We start from the raw sequence: 21747 nt of genomic DNA on the forward strand, positions 1-21747 counted from the left end.
CAGAATGGGTGAGATTTGAGTTTTATTTAAAACTGAATATATAAACTTTACTCAGCTACCCAGCGACGATTTTCCTTCATCACAAGCACTAATATTGAAACATTTTACTAGGATGACGCTCATGCTTGTGAAAAGTAAATGATCTGTAATGGATACATGTCATTTCAGTCGAGCACGGACTCCTTGGTAACCTTGGTAATTTCACTATTTATTTTGGCCATTTTTATCTTGGAAAGAACTATTTTGCTTTTCCTCTTAGGAATTTGCAGTCTCAGTGAGAGTCATGTTGTCAAAGATTATAACTGGGCATAGTGCTTTTATTTTGCTCTTGTGATTTGCTCTTAGTAAGACAGTAGTTTTAAAAAATAATTTAAAACATCTGAATGAAGAAGGTAAACTGCAGCCACTTATTGTTCCACATTATTTTGTTTTTCTGAGATTTCCTTTGTCATTTCTTTTGGTAGTTTTAATGTTCATTTTGAATTCACTCCAATCTCCAGATTACAATACAGCACATTATCCCCCTGGGTAAATTAATAAGTAAACGATTTCCCTCTAAGGGAGCACAATGTAGTTTGTGAAAAAATAGGGCTTATAAATAAATAATCCACAACTGCTTGGACCGATGCCAAATCCGTTCATATATCCCATAATAACTTAGTAATGAGGATAAGAATGCAGACTGTGGGTTACGTGCATCAGCAGCAGTAATGGTGGTTTTGTTTCTGAGCGTGGTGGTCAGGACAGGGCTGAGCTTTGCAGCCCTCCTTTTTCTGCCCAGCCCTTTGGTTTGACTGCACACTATGGCCATGCGTTTTGGCAGTGCACACAAGAATGAGAATGAAGATTAAAGCAGTTGAGATGAAGTTTCTCTGCAGAGTGGCTGGTCTCTCTTTATTTGAAAAGGCAAGGAGCTCAGTGATTCCAGACAACCTGTATCATGCTGCTCCTTTGGATTGAGGGCAATCGGCTGATGTCATTTTGGGCTCCGAGTGAGGAGGCCCTCTGTCTGTTTTCGGGGGGAATTAAATCTTTAAGCCTCCTGAGAGTGCTGGGGTTTTCTCCAAGAGGAGCTGGAGAAAGTTGGAGTAAAGCTGCTCTCCAAGTAGAGCACAAAGTGGATAAAATCACAAGAATACAGAATTTTTGTGGTGAGAGTGGAGATATTACAACAGATTTTTTTATTTTTTTATTTGCTCATTTATTTATTAAATCATAAATTCTTGGAATATGATGTTTTTTGAGCTAGTTTTAACAAAGAACTCTTTACCTGTTTTATTATCAGTTAAAAAATAAAAAAAACAAAAGATTTGATAGTAAATGCTGTTCCGCGAACAGATTTGAGTGTTTTTCCCCTGATAAGTGTGACTTTGTAACAGCTAATGACTGTGCTTGACTATCAGGCACACAAGTGGGTAATCATATCCAGCAGATATGATTGTCACCACTCTCCACAGAAATTACACCTGCCATAAATAGCAGGCAATCCCGTCTTGCTGGCGTGTTGGTGAGGGCTGATTTAAGCTGATAATGTCATCTCACTGTGACACCCTCTTGTGATACTGTGACTGCTTTCTCAATTCTCTCATCTCTTCATATGAGATGTGTGTGTGTGTGTGTGTGTGTGTGTGTGTGTGTATGCGTTTGGGCATGCACCGTGACTATGCCTTCTTTTGCAGTTTTCATTCAAAATCTGACTACTATTCACGGCAGCGGGAAGAAATCTGTGACAGTGTTGTGGGAGTAATACTTGCACCATAATCAGTCAGATTCTATTATACAGTCAGTGTCAGCGATAAAGGATATTTTTAGGAGCAGACATTACTTTGGCAGTCAGAATTAAAAACATGGACCAGAGGCGTTTAGACACCTCCGGTTCAAGTTTACAAAATCCTTTAATGCTTTCATCTTTCTAGCCTTTGCTGACCCCTCAGCTCCAACACATTTTTACTACATGAATAATAAAATTATCCAAAGAACAAAAACCTAAGAGTTTCACTTCTGATTCAATTGTTATATTATGGAACAACTCCCTCTTGCAGGAATGCAGTTGCGAGAATTTCCACAGGGAAGATTAAACCAATTTGAAATAGTGAAGATGAAGAGCCGATGAAGAACAGGAAGAACTTCATTCACACAGCAACAGAGAAATGGATTTGCCGAAAGGAAACACTGCTGTTAAGACAATAAATGGCATTGCTTTTGCAGCTCACTGGAGTAAAACAACACACTCGGTAACTTTTTAGACAGCTGGCAGCTGTAACAGTCACTATAGAATATGTGTTTGCCCCTCTCAAAGTTTCACAGGCAAACAAAAGTTCAAAGAGTACATTCTTGAAGGACACTGACTAAAAAAGATCTGTCTATCCATCCTGGAGGCTACAGTTACTATCTCTGGAGACAAACAACCCCCAAGGACATCTCGTGCTGAGAATTATTCCAGAAAATATGAGCCATTCTCCTGGGCAGGGGATGATATAGCAAGTCATGCTGAGAGATAACATTGTTGAGTGTGTGCTGTGATCAAATGACTGAATTGAATGTGCTCACAAAGCCTTTTCATGAAAAATACAGTTCTGTTATTGATAATACTAAATGACTTCTGTTCATTTTCGCTCCAGGTGCACTGTTGGGCTGTCACTGAATAATTGCTGTTTTTGTGGCATCCAGGTGCACAAAGTCACACCATGCTCCACAGTGATGGGAATCAATTCATTAATGGGGCCATCACATAAGTAGATTACCTGTTTGGCTTAGGAACAGGCTTGCAAAAACACAGAGGCAATCCCTTGAACAATGTGAGCACAGTGAGGTGTCACAGAGCCCCATCGTGTGACTCTAGATCAGTCACATAAATGTGCAATTCATTGGAACCAAGGGTAACATAATGGTTGTCACTAAATGTATGTGCCTTCACTTTTAATACACTTTTCAGCAATCTAATGTCTGTTCAGGAGATTAACAGCCCAGAAGTGGGGATGTCATTGGCTAGACAAGAAACACACCAACAACTCTAATGGTGCTGTGGCCAAGACTAATGTCTTTTTCACACACATACCCCATTTGACACATTAACCATTAACGTGACAGCCAGGTAGAATGAGCCTTGTGTGCAGCATTTATGTGGCCTGGTTTTTTGCTCAACACATTCATGGCAGTGACTGTAATCAGAAAAACAAAAACAAAACAACAACACTATTTTGGGCCTCAGCATGAGTGAAGCTAAGGAGGGAGCAAACACCAACCACACCAGGTGAGTTTTAAGAGACGCTCCAATCAAGGTAAAATTACCCCGGAAACAGTTTTTGAACCTTGCTATGTTGTTAGCAATCACTTTCAAGACCACTACCCGACCACACTTTAACTGTGGCATAGCCACTGAAATAACAAATTCATCTAATAAAAGGTAATGTCAGAACATCTTCTTAGTTTTATCCTAATTATAGGTCCGAAACTGACCTAATCCAAGACTGAAGCACCGAACAACACCTGTTCATGGAGAGTTCATGTATTCATGAGAATTTATTATGACAGTCAATGCCTCCACACTAAGGTTCCACTCTTTTGGTGGGTAAATTTAATTAAAAAATGTTACCTAAGAGTAAAAAGAAGAACTTCACACAATGGAGACTCAAGTCCAATTAAATATTAATAAATTTGGTCAATGCACCTCTTGATTCTGTTTATACACTCATTCTGAGCAATTTTTTGGAACATTCATGTTTAGTCGATGCAGCTTTGGTAAAGCTCTGGTCTCGAGCAGGGCTGGATAACCTGTCCTGAACCATTCATACGTTTTCCTTGGGTCGTTCTTTGAGTGCGACTTGGCTATTAAAGTGAGTGCAGAGCTAGTACCGGGCTGCATGGTGTGATTGCCAGGAAGAGGCAGAGCTGACATGTTATCACTTTCCTACAAAGTGGCTCTGCCTGGGGGTTGTAAGCTGCCGAGAAATGCCAAAGGGGGTGTGAAGGTGTATGAAGTGCACAGATTAGTATAAAGGAGTATCCACATGTAGACAGAAAGGCTGACACAAAGGTTAGATACAGCAGGTACTGATATATAGGCAGACATACTGAAGGACAGACAGAAATACATACTGTACTCGCATAAAATGTCATGGTGGAATGTTGTAGTGCAATAAGCACTGCAAAAATATTTGATGATGAAATAAGGATTCATGAGCTGGCTGATGTACTGAGACTTGAAAATATCAGAGAAGGTAAATAAGTTGTGTATTCAACAGTCAAGTAGTACGCACATTCAAGGAGTCAATTATGCATAATGCAATACCATGTGTTACTGAGCGGGGCCAAAGCCACTTTTCATTCCTTTCATATTCAGATGAGGAAAAATCCCATCCAGACAGAGAGACAGCGAGATAAAGAGAAGGGGAAGATGCTGACATGTCTACAGGCAGCAGCAGAGAGTCCCGGTGTCGACATGAGAGAGGGTGAATGGAACGCCACTGAGAGGCGCGGGCGGCACACAGGTGTCAGCGAGCACTCTGCCCCAGGGCCAATGGCGGAGTGATGCTTACGAGACAAGGCAGAGGCGTATACACCTCGTCGTGCGCCACAGGGGCCGCTGTTATCTGACTCTCTCCCTCTCTCCACCTCGCCCTCCCTTCTCTATTCATGCATTGCATCACAAGTGAATAAGTGGCAATGGACATGCCGGGAGATACAAGGAGTGAACTCGCTGAGTGCAAGTCTGTGTTCTTCTGGTGCAGTATCAAGGCCTTGAACAACAAAGGAGGCAGCCATGAGTCATTTAACTGTATTGCACTAGCAAATATCATCATGAACAGTATGTGAATGCCCATAAATATGAACTTGCAAATGTTTTGGAGCACATTTCTGCCTGAGTGCTGGTATTAAACTGCGCATTTTGTTCACTAATTATGAATCAGCTTAATTCGATGACTCTTGAGTTGGATGTGTGCTTGAGAGTTTGTTGGTGAGCTGTTATGTCATCCTGGTGTTAACTCGTTTTGTTTCTGCCTGGAAGAAAATTCAGAGAGTGACAAACAGAGACTCCTTTGACTTGAACTCAATTACACACGGAATGCATTTCAGCACCTCGACGAACACGAGCAGACGAAAAGGAAAAAAAACAAAACAAAACACTGCTGCTGTGAGCTCAAGTCTCACGTTCTCTGTTGAAACCATGGTTCTAAGTGATTTTGACAGCCAAGACAAAGTCAGCTCAGTCACACCACATGATTTAAACTGGAAACAGCCTTTTAACCTGAATCTCATTATAAGTTTTCAAATTTCATTATCGTATCCAAAATGAATATGAAAATGACTGAATACTTCAGTTTTGCATTTAATCAGTTCCAGATGTTGGAAACTGTTTTATATTGTGATAATCTAACCGAGTAACATCTGCAAATACTGTACCATGTGAACAATAGTTTCAAAAACGCAAATCTGCTCTTGAATAAAATTATAATATTGCTTTTTATAAGAAAGTTAGTATTAATCAATATTTATGATATATTTTCATAGACTTACATGCATTAAAGTTCAAGCTGAGACAAAGAGTGCAACATCCTTAATTTGATGTAATATTAATTGTGAACTGTAGTGTGTTACTGACCGAAGGGTGAACTTTAAAGATCGCAGGCTATGTTTTGCAAGATCACAGAGGGACAGAAAAGTGAAAGCGAGAAAGGCAAACGAGATTCTTTGACAAGTCAAGATATTCAAAAACTTTTGGAAAAATAGTGCAGCATCTGAGGGTGAGGTTATTACATAGCCATTTCATTTGGAAAGAGTCAACTCTCTTCGTTGAATACACACAATTGTGGTGTCATTGTAGGAAAAAGTATTAAAAACATGCAGTAACAAACCTTGAGTAGGGAAAATGGGACTAGATTAGAAAACAAGAAGGCTTCATACTAAAATGTGACCAAACATATTTACTGAGGGAATTAGGCCCGTCTTTAATGTGAGCCTGCTCCTAATAAAGAACAGTGCCCTCTGCAGGTGAGGTAAATAAAGGCCACTATTTGAACCAATGTGGTAAGTGGGAAGTGGGGGAAGAATTTTTAAATCACACAGCATCAGATGCTCATCTAAAAGTGGATTTTTCTTTTATACATTGTGTAAATTTGCCCTTCCAGATTCCCAACATTACACAGATAAATATGAAAGCCCTGCAGCTTCCAAACACAGCATTTTCCCAAGCTGTTATTAAGTATTATTAAATGTTCTATCTATATCAATCGAGGCTTGCTCAAATCCCTGAAATCTGAACAATTCATCACCTCCTCCAGCAAATGCTCTCTCAGCTGTAAACCAACTTCAACAGATATTAGTGCAGACTATTTATGAGCTGCTGACTCACACTTGGTAAGAGGATTTAGAAAAAAAAGAGTTCTGTGGTGCTACCAAACATTGCAGAAATCCAACACAACTCTAACACAAAGCAATGCTTAGGAAAGTATTTACATTAAACTATGTTGTTAAATAAAATGTTTACAACCCCATGTCTGATCATGTCACTCCCTGAGCTATTCCTTGATCACTTATCTTGCCAGAGCAGACCGGTAATTTCGTTTTTTTTTCACTGTGAGCCATTTTTCCGAGTTCAACAAGAAAGAAAGAGGCTTCAATCAAAGATCTTCTGGAGGGCAAGACGAAAAACATTAGCGAAGCTGGAGAGACAACATACTGTGCTGCCAGACAGTCAGAGTAGTCTGTGCCAGCTTAGCCATGTCAGCCCACAGGACATCACTTCACATATCATCCACTGGGTCATTTAGTACACAAGAGGAGACCCGGCCAGCGGATGTTTGGATGCTGCTGAATGAGTGTGTTGTTCAAACTGGGCCAGCCACAGGCTTGCTATGTGACATCACTCAAGTGCCATGCAGGTGGGTACTGATGCTATCCTGCACGTCAAATTACTGCTAATGTCCCATCTATTCTAGTGCACCAACACCTGGAGGCCTCACCCCACCTGAAATTACAGAAGCCCTTGTTGATTGTTTCCAGTGAAGGTGCAGTCACATGCCAGTTTTATGTCTAATGGGATGATAGAGATTCCAATTTTAGCAGCTTGCAAGCATCACAAAGGTGACTGTATGATTGCAGAGACACCATATCCATGAAATTTCAGTTTAATTACATCAGACAGCAGACTTTGGCTGACGTGAGGCATACACATTTATTTTGCTTTCAGACAGTTAAATATTATTAAGTGCCAAGTCAGACATATCTGAGCTTTCTGGTTAGACTAATTTCCCAGTCGTAATTATGACTTGGATGTGGACATGAGGGCTATTTAGAAGTCATAAACTTGGATTTACAATATGGTAAGATAAACACACCATTAAGGATTCAAGGCGCTTTACTGTCATTTCACACATGAGGTGGAACAAAATTAGTTTCCCTGGTCCCGGCATAAGCCCAATAACCTATGACATATGTAAAATAACTATAAATATAAAAACAGCCAGGATAAAAACAATATAAACAGCGAACAGAGATGACAACAATATGTACAGTGTTAGTGTGCAGATGAAAAGAGTAGTGTGCAAATGAAGGAGTAGTGCAAAGTTTCGGTGCAAGACAGAAACTACTAGGTGCATAAATTGAGTTTTGCTTCCCCAGATTATTTCATTTGATATTTATTTGGTCATCAGGTTATAGGTTCATATCAGTCATTAACAAGTAGAAAAGGGCTCAAAAGTTAATTCATAACTTTTTTAAACTGTTTTTAATAATAAATCTGTTCTCTGCAATTATTCCTTTACTTTAGTGTGTTCCCTTGTCCTCACTTTTGTTTTCATTGTCTGGCCAGAATAGCATAAGTATTCCTCTTCAATCTCTTTGATAGCCAGTCATCTCAGTATGTTCATTACTCATGTCTGTAGTTCACAGGAGGCTAAAACAGCTGCATGATTTTTCACTGTCGACTGCCCCTTTCCATCAGCGTTGCTAATCTTCCCTTGTTTGTTAAAATTAGGGAAATTATACAGGAAGAATAACATGCATGTCACAAAAATTAAGCTCTTGGTGAGAGCAGACATGTCAGATACAAGAGGAGCTCTTTTATTTGTACCAAAGCTTACACAGCATCTCATACAATAATGTCCTGCCTCATCATCACTCAGTAAAAAAGGATGATGTGACAGCTGACCATTCTAGCTGGAAATGAATTCCATATGCAAACAACCTAATTATTGAGCAACATGCGCTTGTTTAGATTGTTTGAGTTCATATGTATCGTTGATTTGATAATTATCTGGGAAGTTTAATGAGAGGTCACACTGCTTTTCTACCCTGGCTTTCAGCATCGACCTTTAGCTGATATTTGGGATGTGTGCAATGAGTGTGACTTGGCGTCTGTTAGACAGCCAAGTGATGCCTGCCTACTTAGCACAGACAAGTGAAAGGTCATTGCGTTCCTGATGCTTAGAGGTTCAAGACTCAGGGCAGCAGATTCAAACCTTTGGCTGAAAATCAATCATGTCTTCAGAGGTATGAACGCAATCTACACTTTCATTTTTTTTTTCTTTTTTGTGAAGAAGAAGAAGGGAAGCAGGGTAGGGTGATAGACAAAGGGATAAACAGAAATAGAGATTTGAGGTAGCTTTTTTAAATGTAGGTTTGCAGTGAGGCATGATGACAGTATGTGGGAGAGCACAGTGTAGGGTTTACAGCTAACCCTTTAAATGCCTAGATGAGTTGGCTGTGAGCACCTCTATCACTTGTACACATGTCTGACAAAACAACAGTTGTGAAAGGATCGCCATTAAAGAAGCTGTGTGCTATGAAAGCATGTCATCTGCCTAATTATGTAAGAATTACAGCTTTGTCTGAATTTGAAACGTGACATGGAGGGATTTGTTTCCTCTAAAAAATGATAAATGCCATTTCCTCCAGAGGTCAGAACAGTTGATAGAGGGCACAGAGTTGAGTTGTTGTCTCCCTATTAATTCCTCCAAAATAAAAACATTCTTTTTGTTTAATTTGATGAGTATTAGTATGAGTACTACTGCTTTTTCATTAGCAGCTAACGGTTGTGGTGTCCAGTGCCATTTTTGAGTGAGACTGCAGAGAGTATTAAATCAGTGGCAACATCATGATCACACATCCTCAAGAAATGTATACAGGCAGTCTGTGGTCTCTAAACGTCAATAAACTGCAGAAAAGAGACATGCTGTTCCACGGTTTGAGCTATGACCAAGGACATTCACATTAATGGTCAGAGCAACAATGTTTAATGGAGAAACAAATAGGAAAAAGCTATGTCTCAAAGCTCAGAAAGATTATATTGCCACTCCATACAAAAGGCAACTGTAAGCATGTAACCTGAACCCAAGGGACGTTTTTTAATGTATAGATGGGGCAGCAAATTAAACACTTTAATGCACACTAAACATCTACAAAATAATTTTAACATATTAAATAACTAACTAATTGTGTAATTAGCAAGGCAGCAAGCGTAAGTAGTGACATCATGTTGTTGATTGTAGTAATACTCAATGTTGGCACTGTTTACTATGCTAACAGTGGAACTAAGAGCATCACTCAATAATGGGCTGTAGTGCTCTCCTTAGGCCTGCCAGACTGCATGTTAATGCGACAGGTACGGCACACCATGTGCTGTCTGAGACATCACTTCTACAGTGAACTGCTGTAAAGAAATAAATACCGGAGTTACATTTCACTCCCAAATAATATCCCGTTCCATCAGTAAAAGGACCAACTTTTGAGAGATGAAAGGTACCAAAGAAATCTCTCAAGTTTAGTCAAAGACAAACATACAAAGGCCTACGGCTCATGACACATTATATTACACTATATAGACAAAAGTACTGGTATAAGGTTGTTTTTCAGGGGTTGGTCTTGACCCCTTACTTCCAGTGAAGGAAAATCTTAATGCTTCAACATACCAAGACATTTTGGACAATGTTATGCTTCCAACTTTGTGGCAACAGTTTGGGAAAGACCCTTTTCTATTCTAGCATGACTGTGCCCCAGAGGACAAAGCAAAGCTCCACATGGTTGGATGAGTTTGGTAGGAAGAACTTGATTGGCCCGCACAGATTCCTGACCTCAACCCCATCCAACACCTTTGGGATGAACTGGAATGGAGATTGTGAGCCAGGCCTTTTCGTCCAACATCAATGTCTGACCTCACTAATGCTCTACAGCATGAATGGGCAAAATCCTACAGAAACTCTATAATATCTTGCAGAAAGCTTTCCCAGAGGAGTGGAAGCTGTTATAGCTGCAAAGCTGTCTAAGTATTGAGAACGGGATGTCAGTAAAATCCCTGTTAGTGAAATGTCCCAAAAGTATTGGGACACATGACCTTTCTATATGTTGCATGTCAATATGGACACGTACCTGACAGAAAAAGAAAACAAAGAACCATTTTACCCTAAGGAGGTTAATGTGTCACCGATGACCATTTAATTACAATGAGCACAAAACTACCAATCAAGTGACTAATTGGTGGACAGAGAAATACTCAAATACAAGTACGAGCACTTGCAGACTGAATCACACATACTCACACAGAAAGAAATCCCCCCCTTGCCGAGGAGAAAATGAACGGCTACTGACTGTACAGTGAGGAAAGGAGTAAAGGCAAGACAAAGTGAGAAAAACTGACAGAGAGCGATATAAGCTGAGAGGGAAAACTCAGGGGATACGGGGGCGCTGGGGTGGGAGACAGAAGCAGGAGGAGGGCAAAATGACATATTCAGAAGCGGTGAGGCAAAAATCTCATGTGATTTGGAGTAGATTTAGAAGGGGAAGTGCTGTGGGGGAGATAAGCAGCAGAGAAAACTGCTCAGACCACAGGTTTGCAACACTGGCCCTGAGAAGTAGCCTCAGTACCAGAGCTGGGATTCACATAGTGGGACTGTGTTAGATAGTGGCTTACCCCTCCTCATCTCCACACACACACACACACTTACATGGAGGGGAAAATAAATATTCATTGCCTTCCCATGTGCTCAGCGCTAAAGACTTCCCCAAAGGGTGGTGTCCATGAGTTCCATATAAAAGAGTCACTCACAGTGGTTTAATGAAAGGGGTCCAAAAATTGTTATTTATCATTATTATTATTATTATTATTATCCCTGTGCATGCACATTAGCTATAAAGAATTCATTTTTTAAATATGAAATAAAAAGCAATTAAATAATTACAAAATTAGTTTAAGCTACATGACCTACAAGCTAAGTGATTTTTAACTGTTAGTTCGTCTGGAACTTGACTGGCCCGCACAGATTCCTATCATATTTATATCAGAACTGTGATTCATACATGTGCAACTTAACTTACAATACTCATACATGAGTACATGTTGATCCAGTGCATCAAGTCAAGTGCTCCTAATTTCTCCCTGGGCTGCACCAAATGGCATCACATGATGAAAACTCTGCACAGCCAAAACAAGTTTAATGTTGGCTGTTAGAATGTAGGTCAAAGTGCATGATAACTCCTTCAGTCTGCAGCATTGACTGAAACAGATCACAGTTGTGTGTTGTACTGACGTAAAAACGGTGGCAGGAAAATATTATATATACTTATAAATATTAGTCACAGAGTTTGTGGTGTTTCTATATAGATGTAAGAGAGACTTTGAAATTAGATTCAGTGAGAATATTTAAAACCTTCATGCAGCACTACCAAGGGCAGATAGACCACCCCCCGTTGGTAGCCATAATGTACAATTGGATTATCAAGCTGTTATAGCGATTATATTTGCACATATCCAGCAGACACAAAGCAGCATGACCTTTCCACTGCATGTAACTCATTTCTGACCACTTGGTGAATGTAAGGCCAATATTCACTCTCCTTTTTGGTGCACCAACTCCTGTTTTTTTTTTGTGTTTACTTTATTCGCCATGTAGTGTTCACTTCATGTTGGGCAGATACTGTAGTGTACACTCAGCATGGCTGCCTGCAGTATCATATGGGGAAGGTGATGAGGGCAGTTAGACTCATATAGTCTAGTGGCGGTTCAGAGAATTAAAACAGTGAGCGAAGAGGTTTAAAGCTGTGGAAACCTGCAGATTTGAAAATTCTGTGAAAGCAACATTTTCACAAAAACACAGAGTAATATATTTTGGTAACATTACCAGCAATATTAAGGTCTAAAAGAAGTTGGGGAGTGGTTAAACAAAACAATTGTGGCATTCCAATCACAACATTTGTATTTTTTTTTTTGTCAACCCTTCTGAAAAGTGAGTGGCAACATATTGCTACAGTAGCAACTATGGTATAAGACATTTATTTTAGCCAACAATGTCTGGGAGCCCCTCATTTCCCTCTGACAGATGGAGGGGACCAACCATAAAGCAGGAGCAGAAATCATTAAGTCAGCCAAAGCCCTGCAGAGTTGTTTTAATTGTGTGCTCTGGAGCTGTAGGCATAGCTTACCTGATTGCTGCTATAACTAACTGCCTTCACAGAGACAGAGGAGATCTTCTGCGGACATTTAAAGAGTGATTTGTGCTCAGACGGTTCCTCGGGGAGAGACAGGGAGGCAAGTGTGTGGAGTAAGTTCACTGCAGAGCGAGCAGATTGGACGCTCTCTGCTGGAGAGCGACTCGTCCAGCAGGAGAGGCTCAAGCACCTGGCTAATGCTTTTATGGCTCACAATTTAGAGAAGATCTGCCACTGGGTATGGTTAGCATTGTGACACCCTAGAGAGGTCCTTGTCTCTGGTCCCAACCTTCAATGTGTGCGCGTCAGACAGAGCCCTCATTCAAAGCATTAATCAATGGTCTTTCAACGGTTCTGCTGCCGTGCCTGTGTATCAATCACTGAATAAAGCTGAGTAACAGGAGAACGTGAGCATACATATAAAGCGCTGAATTATAAACAATGTAAGTAGGGGGAAATGCACACATACCCACACTCAACCAGGCGCACATTCACAAAAGATGGGCAGCCAAACATATCTGTGCACAAACAAAGACACACACACACACCCAAATCATGTGTTGACAGGTTGGGCAGGACTTGCACTCCCTGTCTTATGCATAAAGGCATATCAAATTCTGTAACAGAAGATGCCAGCAGTTGCTACTTTGACTGACTTATAAGCTAGTAAATCAATCCACTTAAAACAAGCTTTTCTTTAAGCTCCTGAAGACTGCATTGTGCCAGTCAACTTTGCCATCAGACCTTAAAGCTTCCCAGTCTGGCTAGGAACTCCTGAACACTGCAGACAGGTACTCAGTTCTCTGCAGCATAACATAACAGAAGGCAACTGTTAATGGTATTACTTAGTGATCTTGGAATATTTTTCAAAGCAGCCCCAGCTGGAGTGTTAATAATCCATGTGTATTTTTAATTATAAATGACTTCTTGGCCTCCTCCTGAGTCACAGTAACATCAATACAGACAAACTCCACCCAGACCCCAGCCCAGTCCAGCCCAGCCCAGCCCAGCAGAGTCTTATATCGCAGGCGTAGCAGACTGTTATCTCAGAGCTCTATAGATCATATTCCCTTAACCTGCATTTCTCTCTGTCACTTAAACCATCTAAACACTTAATCTTGTCAAAAGAGACTTTCAATAAACTCGGAGGGAAGCCCTGCTCTGCCCTCAGAGAGAAACAAATTTGGTGATGATCTGCAGAATCTACCGCAAAGCTCTCATGCCATATCCACACTCAAAGCTCATTAATCAGTCATGCACAGAAAAAGAGAGCATGACAAAGAATGAGGCAGAGGATCAAAACGTGTGCCACTTCATTGAGTCTTGAGAGCACAACATTGCCCGTGGATACACAGATATTACAAAATAGTACGGTAAATGCATGCGTAATAGTGAATTCACAGCTGTATGTGGCAGTTCAAGGTGGAAAATATAATTCAACCAAGTGGCTGAATATTAATCAAAGTATTACAGGAGCTGAACGTAAGATGTGACCACAGATGTTAAGGTATTCTTAAGATGCCCTTCACTTCCTCAAGCCTTTTTCACCGTGTCTTGCTGTCTGGTGCAGAGACCTAAGTTGCCCTTTGTTGTGTGAATTTACAGGCTGCTGCATCAACAGCTGTGTCAAGCAGACGTACCTGTACTCTTCCTGGGTGAAGATAGGGATGCGTGAAGGCTGAAGGACAGTGATCTCCACCAAAGTACTGTTAGACTTCACCGGGTCCCCGTCATCGTAGGCTATCACAAACAACTGCAGTGTGCAAGAGAACACACACATGAGCAACACACAAATACAAGCACAAAAGTATTACATTTTTTTAACCATACACTACACAAATAATTCCCTTTTTGAGGTTGCCAGGCATTTTTGTAGACATGTTCGGCATCCTAATAAAGACAGACTGGCAAAACAGGATCTGGCGAGCAGACTGCAAAGCTCCCAGAGAGTATGGATGTATTGATCTACATTCATAGACTGTAGAGAATGGGGCCTGGGGGAAGCACGGGGGGGAGTGGGGCGGCAAAGGGGGAGAGATAGGCAGAAAGAGAATAAACACGGGCAAATGTTTAAAGAAACAGAGAAAGGCAAACGCAGCAGGAAAAAAGAGAGACAGGCAGACAGAGGTAGACAGACGACATATGAGCACAGACAACTAACATCCATTACGATCTAATATCCTGCTGCACCTGGTCCACTGTTCACAACTACAGCTGTGCCTATGTAAGGTCACCTTAAGTTGGTAGGGAAAAAAAAGACCTTTATCTGAGCACCTGGGAGGGAATGTGTTTAATCAATGAGAAAAAAATCACAAACCACAGAAGCACTGGAAAAAATGTAATAATGTCCTAAAATTGGTATTTGATTTTAATATGTCAATATGCACAAACATGACCTGATGATCTTCACTGCAGCTTATATCACACGAAAACACAGCAGCACACATTTTCTCTGCAGTATAAACAAACACAATCACATCTTTACCATGCTTATCAGCACGATGGCATTATCATCAGTAACACTTGTCAACGCCACCATGATCACTTAAGTCATTTTAAACTCAACATGTCTGTACTCACTCTGACTCAACACTTTTTTTAAAAAGAGGTTTAATATTTGCCTTTTTAATTCAAATTAAAGTCTTAATTTATAAGCAGAGCAGAGTGCTGAAGCCATTACTGCATTAACTGATTTGGCATTCATACCTGTGTGGCCAACAGCTGATTATTAATGTCCAATAATGATTATGCAGGTGTAAAGTGCAGCCATTGACACTACACTAACGCTGTTTGCTGCTACAGCTCGCTCCACCACCATCCTCCTCCTCTGGATGTGGTACATGTCTGCTGTTGTCATCGATTTAACAAGGATTTTATGGTCATGCATGTGCTTTCTGAGAATGCATTAGCTCAAATTCCATTCAGTATAAAAGGGTGTCTGTACTTTAAGTGACCTGAATTAATGACAGAATAATGTAAATATCTTGGGAGCGATACACTGACATTACAAGCAGAAGCAGCTTATAATCCTTATGCCCATACTCAACACCACTCACCTTAAAGGTGACGCTTGGCTCTTCATTGAGGTTGACCCTAGTGATGATTCTTCCTGTTTCCTCCTCCACATCAAAGATGCTCCCGCTGTACGGTGACCTGTCCAGGTCTACTCTATAGCGGACGAAACTGGCTGGAGTACCCTGGAGGAAGGAGAAAGAAGAGCATTAATCACATCAATCCAGCAAGGGGCACTTATCTGGATGCCACCTTTCACATTTTCAAATAGAGCTATGAAGGTGGAGAGCAGGTGTGTCAAAGTAATTCAGTAATGGAAAATGTATTTAAGCCCTAAGGGTTTGGCAATTTTTTTTGCTTAGGAAGAAATCTCTGTTATTATTTCATCATGTTGAAGTGGTTTAAGTAAGAAAGGACTGTTCTTCTCTCTTTGTAACATGAAAAATTATCTAAATGTCTCACTCTCCTCAACAGACAGCCTAATATAAACTCACTATTATTCATTGATTCAGGCCTCTTCCATTTCATTTCAAATAAAAAATAAATCTGCTCCATTAAACTCACCCCTCTAGTCTCCAGAGTAACACACTTACATTCATTAGCAAGAGCCTGGACTTTAATATGACCCTTTGATTAAGATTAATCATGGTTCCTGATTACTAATCATCTCTATAGCTTATCTTATTCCAGTTTCATCCCTTTGGACCTCAAATTCAGTCTGATATTTAATAAGCTTTTTTGAAGCTGTGCTCCCTTGCCTGGACTGATTTTGCTCCTCAGGGACGGGGTAAAACCTGGGGCTAGAGAGAGGTAAATCCTGTAGTAGCAGTGGATCCCGTGGGAGGCTTACTCACACAAATGTGTCTCAAAGAGGTTACAAAACTATCTGAGTGAATTCACTGAGGGGATTCTCGGAAAAAGGGCCTCATGTCTGAAAGCTCTTTAACTTGTTTTCTAACATGTAATGGGTAAGATGTCAGGACAGGATCATTAATAAAAAACACCTCCCAGTGACGAATTTAATAGAATGGCTTTGGTGCCTTCACAGTGACAGCAGCAGAGATGGTTGAAAGTGCTTTGCTCAAGGCTAAACAAACAGGGTAGTCAACTTAGCAACAGCAGCCTGTCTTCCTCCCACTTGTATCATTAGTTTGACTTTGGAACCCATACAGAATATTTGACTTATAGCCCTACAAAAGCATGGCCATACAAAAGAAAGCAAATAAAGAAAGTGAAATAATAACCCAATTATCCTCATTCACAACACAATACTTGTCTTGAATTTCAGAGTGACTGGCATTTCCACATTGGGCATAAATATGTGTTCTTACAACAACTCACAGTGGGACCGAAACCTCAGTCTGTTTAGACCTACATTTTGAGTCCTGCAACGCAGTATCTTGTCTGGCATTCAACTTAAATACAAAGTACTATCAAAATTATACCTTTTTAGTATAAGAAATCAGTATTACAAGAATCGAATTCTCTTTAAAAAAAATATCAGTTCATGAATCAAAGAACAAACTCATTAGCACTTGGATGCACTGAATAATGCTTCAGGGACACACACAACAGCAAGGCTCGAGCTGCAAGTGTAAAACTGTCAATTTTCTGCGATGATGAACAACATAGCAGCATAAAAAGACTCTTTCTTTTTCAGTCATAAATAAAAGGCTACTACAACTTGTGGTGAGGAAAACAAAGCTTCTTACTGCAACATTTGTCTCCATGGTGCTCTCCTCTCTCATTAAGGGTGAAATTAACATTGACATTATGGGGTTGAGCTGCATGACCCTGCAACACAGTCACTTTTCTAAAACGTCTTGCAAGGTGGATAGATATAAGTATGTACACAAAAAATTGGGGAGTAGGAAAGGTTTAGAGCACTACAACCTTCAGACAAAATATACATGTCTCGTATTTGTCACATCAAGACTACAAGCCAGCGGAAGTCTCTTCCTCTGCTCCTTTCTTTGTGTGTGAAAGGTTTTTATGAGCCAGCGTAATAGAGAGGGAGAATGTGTGCGTGCACGCATTTTTGTGCGTTTTTAGCAAGCGGCAGACTAAGCTCTGTTCAATCAGAGGTGTCTATGACAGGCATCCCGTCAATAAAATGCTTTGAGCTCCCATATCCAGGTCAATAAGAGACTGGGTTAGTCTGCTCCTGTTAGGAAATCTAATTCCTCTGTCTGTCAAACCGCTTTGCAGTTTCACTTCCATGTCTCACTTGCTGCCACTGTGCTCATGGTAACATAACAACAATGTCCTTCCCTCTTCAGTACTGCTAGACATTTTCTACTGTAGAAGATTTTCCTTTAAGAACAGTTTAGGATAAAATCATGTATGCGGGGAAAAAGACACAAGTCCATGTTATAAAAATTTTGTTAGAGGTGCATAGACAGCAAGGTGGAGAGCTAGCACTGGGAAAAGCAGGAGGAGGGAGAGTCTCCCTATGACATGGAAACTGAAAAGTAGAGCTGTCACTGTGGCAATCTGGAGATGTTTACCACCCACAGCTAGGACTGACAGGCATCCATATCCCTCAGAATTTATGTGCTGCAGAGGGTACACAAACTCACCCAGCACTGGTGAGACTCCACCAGCAGGTGGGACACTAATAACAAGCACAGAGTCCAGTCATACAGGACTTGAGAAAACATTCAGAGCTGAAAAGTACTAGCACAAGGCAGGAAAGTCACTGGGGGATTTCTATTCTCTTTTTTCACAGTGAAAGTTTTAAAATAAATGAAAAGACTGTAAGCGTAATGAAAGGCCGAAATGGCTGGTTTGGTGGAGTCTCTATAAAGATAAATAAGAAAAAAAATGCACCAAAAATAAAAAGAGGATATGAGCAAGAGTACTGCTGACTCACCAAGTGCAATAAAATATTAAGGTGGGTGGCACTGCCAATAAAAAAAAGCTCAACTGAGCGAGATGACATAGATCCCAGCAGGTGGACTATTCTAAATATACCTGTTATGCTACTGACTGACTCAGTGGCTACTAAAAGTCATGCAATATATTCCTACCCCACAAAAATAAATAAATAAATAAATTAAAAAAGTTTTCCATTGCTCCTGTGTTGCCTTATCTTAGTCATACAATTTCAAGTCTCAACAGTGTGTCACATCCCTCCTCTGCATTGTGTAATTTTGTTCTGTGGTTCGCAGAGAAAGAAAAAAATCTTCATAGTTCCAGTCCCAGGAGAACCTGCTCAGATACAGAGAGGTAGAGGAGTCTGAGGAAACATATCGTTGTCTGAGGCAACTGGCAGATAACTCATACAAGTGAAAATGCTAAACAAGACTCCCGTACAATAAACACACACAGCACTGTAGCCCTAATGAGAGCACCTGACTCCTGAAAATGCAGATGCCTTGGCTGAAACTGACTGATGTTCTGAGACTAACAAGAAGTGAGGAGTCAAAAATCACCACGCAAGGCTTTTATCTCTACTGCCTATAGACACAGATAATGTCAACTCATTTCATGTAACCCCTAATGCTTTACACATGTTTAAAAATATAAATTTCAACTGTGACACATGTCATGTTTTTATACTCACTGGAGGGTCCTGATCCTCAGCAAGAACAGTTGTGATGACCGTTCCTTTCTCTGCATTGGGTGCCACCATACCTTTATACAGGTCTTGGCTAAACACTGGAGAGAAGTCATTCATGTCCTAAAAACAAGAAAACATTCATAAATTTAGGCACAGCAGTTATGTCTTGGTGATATTTCTAACTGTGGCTGACTTTAATGTATCCTACTGCTACTTTTTAGCATGCCGTCTGCATGCTAAAAGAGTAAGTTGCAGCAGTGCAGACTCTGCAGCTGCTGCTTTGTTTGATTTCAGCTAACACTTCCAGCAAGTTATTGTGTATTCAGGCAAATATTCCCACTGCAGCAATTCACCACGGACCAGGCTTTGTCCATGCACTTTAAGAACAACTGTGCATATGAGCTGATGTGATTACATTTAAACATACACTCTAATCAAACCATTACAGATGGAAATAATCCATCCATACTGCATACCACATATACTACAGCTCTTTGAAATATAAAATTAGAAAGGGAAAATCTGAAAATACAAACTTAAAACTAAAAATGATATTGCGTATCTTGACAACATTTTCCTTCCTTTCTTGTGTCCCTACATGAGATAAATCACAACATTTAATCAAACTGTGACAAAATTATGTGACAAAAACACTGATCTTGACAGATTAATGTAAACATTCTGCTGTGCTGTACCTGATGTCAGAGGGTAGATAGATGAGATTATTTTCACTGCCAGTAAGATGATAGAAATAAAAGCTAATGCTGATGAAAGATGGGGGTTTGGGGGTTTGGGCAAGTCAGGGACCCAAACTGAGTGGTCGACAGGCTCAATCAAGGCATCACGGGACTGGACAGTTAACAAGCATGCTGCCAACTCACAGAAGACATTCAGTGCCAAATGTATCATTATGAGTTCATTTTCAGGGTCTCCAAACACTGCAGACATTGCAGCCCACATTGTAATGGCTAATGGTCAGTTTATGGGCAAAAGAAAGTAAGTCTCTTACACGCAGCATTCCAGAGATATTTAACGTTTGTAATGTTATGTAGTCTACGACTGTGGTATGTCAGATTGTTTGAATCATACCTGTTCATCTTGACGGTGAGATAGATTTATGCCTACAGCTCAGCTGGAAAAGCTCTGCTTCAGCCATATAGTAAATAGATTATTTTCAGATAATATATACAAGGCATCATATTTATTTTTCATTTGCCTGGTCGTATGTCACAGGAGCATACTCACCCCAGGCAAGCGTTAATGTTGAGATCTGAGTAGTTTCAAGTTAAAAATCAGTGTCTCTCCAAAACTATGTCAGGAGTGGGTGTTAGCCAAGCTGCTGCTAGCTTGGCTCAATTCTCTGATAACCTCTAATAAAGATGCAAACATCTTATGACTAAAATCCATCACCAGGTTAAAAAAATGCAGTTTGAGTTAAGATGAGAGCTAAAACGTGACGGTGACATGAGCAGAAACAGTTAGATCGCAGATCAGCTGGAAAAGTTTTAATGTCTGGCCATCTGGCCACCAGCTGGCCTTTACATAAAACTCTGTACATGTGGGAATGTAACATCACCTGCTTTTAGTCTTCCCTGTAAATAATGCATAGTGGAGCTATACCGTTTTATGCACTTGCAAAGAAATTGCTTTGCTTTGTGAGAATGCAGCTCAGTCATCTCTCAGGAATAGCTTGACTCTGTAGTTACTGCTGAAGCCCGATCTTCCTTTCTCCTGACTTTTCTCTTTACTTTCCACTGTTCTGACTGAACCATGGGCAACAGTGTGTGTTCTATAAACTCAGTGATGGAGGGCAGCCTCACTTTGATCTATACACAGGTTCAGTGTTTCCTTGCAAAAAATCTATGATCCAGTTCTTACTTTGAAAAACAAAGTCTGTTTCTTGTGCTGACAGCATTGCACTGGCAACTTTTGCTTGAAACATGCATGTGAAACATGTGAGCATACACACGCATGCATTACTGTTTCTCCAACTACATGCATGTCTTTATTACATTTCTTACAACTGCAAGAATAGAAGAAAAAAAAGTTCAGTGGAGACTCATTGGGAACAACAGACACACAGGACATGCAATCCATCACTGCAAGGAATCTGACGAAAGAGACCACGACAAAACAATGCAAGGGGAAATCAAACACGGGTGAACATCACAAACATCAAATAGCTCTCCGGAGGTGTAATATGAAGAAGGAAGTGGAATCACTGGAATCAGCTCCATCTCTAGTCCCCGAGAAGCCTGTGTGAATCCATTAGGCTCATTCTAATTCATGTCTGCCATTTCAAATAGCACACGTTGGTTTGATATCAGTGGCTGTGCAATGCCTTATCCTATCAAACACAGTTCCTGGGTGACAGCATGAACACTGCAACAAAGCATGTCCTTATCAGAGGACAAACTCACTCTACCAGGTTGGCAGAGCAGGCGGCGAGCCTGCTTGAATCAGCTTAAGCGCTTCCTCCCATTCAGTGGTAATACAGAGAGTTTAATTCCACAGACTTTGAGACAGTCGCTAGGGGTGAACTGAATTCATACACAGAGATAACACGCAAACGCACAGATTTTGAGGTACAGAATTACTTACAGAGCACAAACACACACCCATTAACACACACAAACCCTCACACATATGGACATGAATAGTATCACTCCACAAGGCGTCTAATCCTTCGGTTGGGATTCAACTGTTAATCTCTTGAAAGGTTGTAAAAGGAATATAAGCTCCTAAAAAACCTG

General features: G+C 40.5%; 1 protein-coding gene across 9 annotated transcripts in view; it reads right to left on the minus strand.

Moving 5' to 3' along the window:
• The window catches only part of LOC124065958 (protocadherin-15-like), a 181045-nt gene that overhangs the window by 34229 nt on the left and 125069 nt on the right, over nucleotides 1-21747 (minus strand). For all 9 annotated transcript variants that reach the window (XM_046401952.1, XM_046401951.1, XM_046401945.1 and 6 more), the window contains 3 exons: nucleotides 18998-19114; nucleotides 15477-15617; nucleotides 14061-14173 (listed from right to left, as the gene is read on the minus strand). In XM_046401952.1, coding sequence (XP_046257908.1) covers nucleotides 14061-14173; nucleotides 15477-15617; nucleotides 18998-19114 — 371 coding nt within the window. The remainder of the gene's footprint in view (nucleotides 1-14060; nucleotides 14174-15476; nucleotides 15618-18997; nucleotides 19115-21747) is intronic.

Source organism: Scatophagus argus, chromosome 10, assembly GCF_020382885.2.
Source record: "Scatophagus argus isolate fScaArg1 chromosome 10, fScaArg1.pri, whole genome shotgun sequence".
NCBI classification, from domain to species: domain Eukaryota; kingdom Metazoa; phylum Chordata; class Actinopteri; family Scatophagidae; genus Scatophagus; species Scatophagus argus.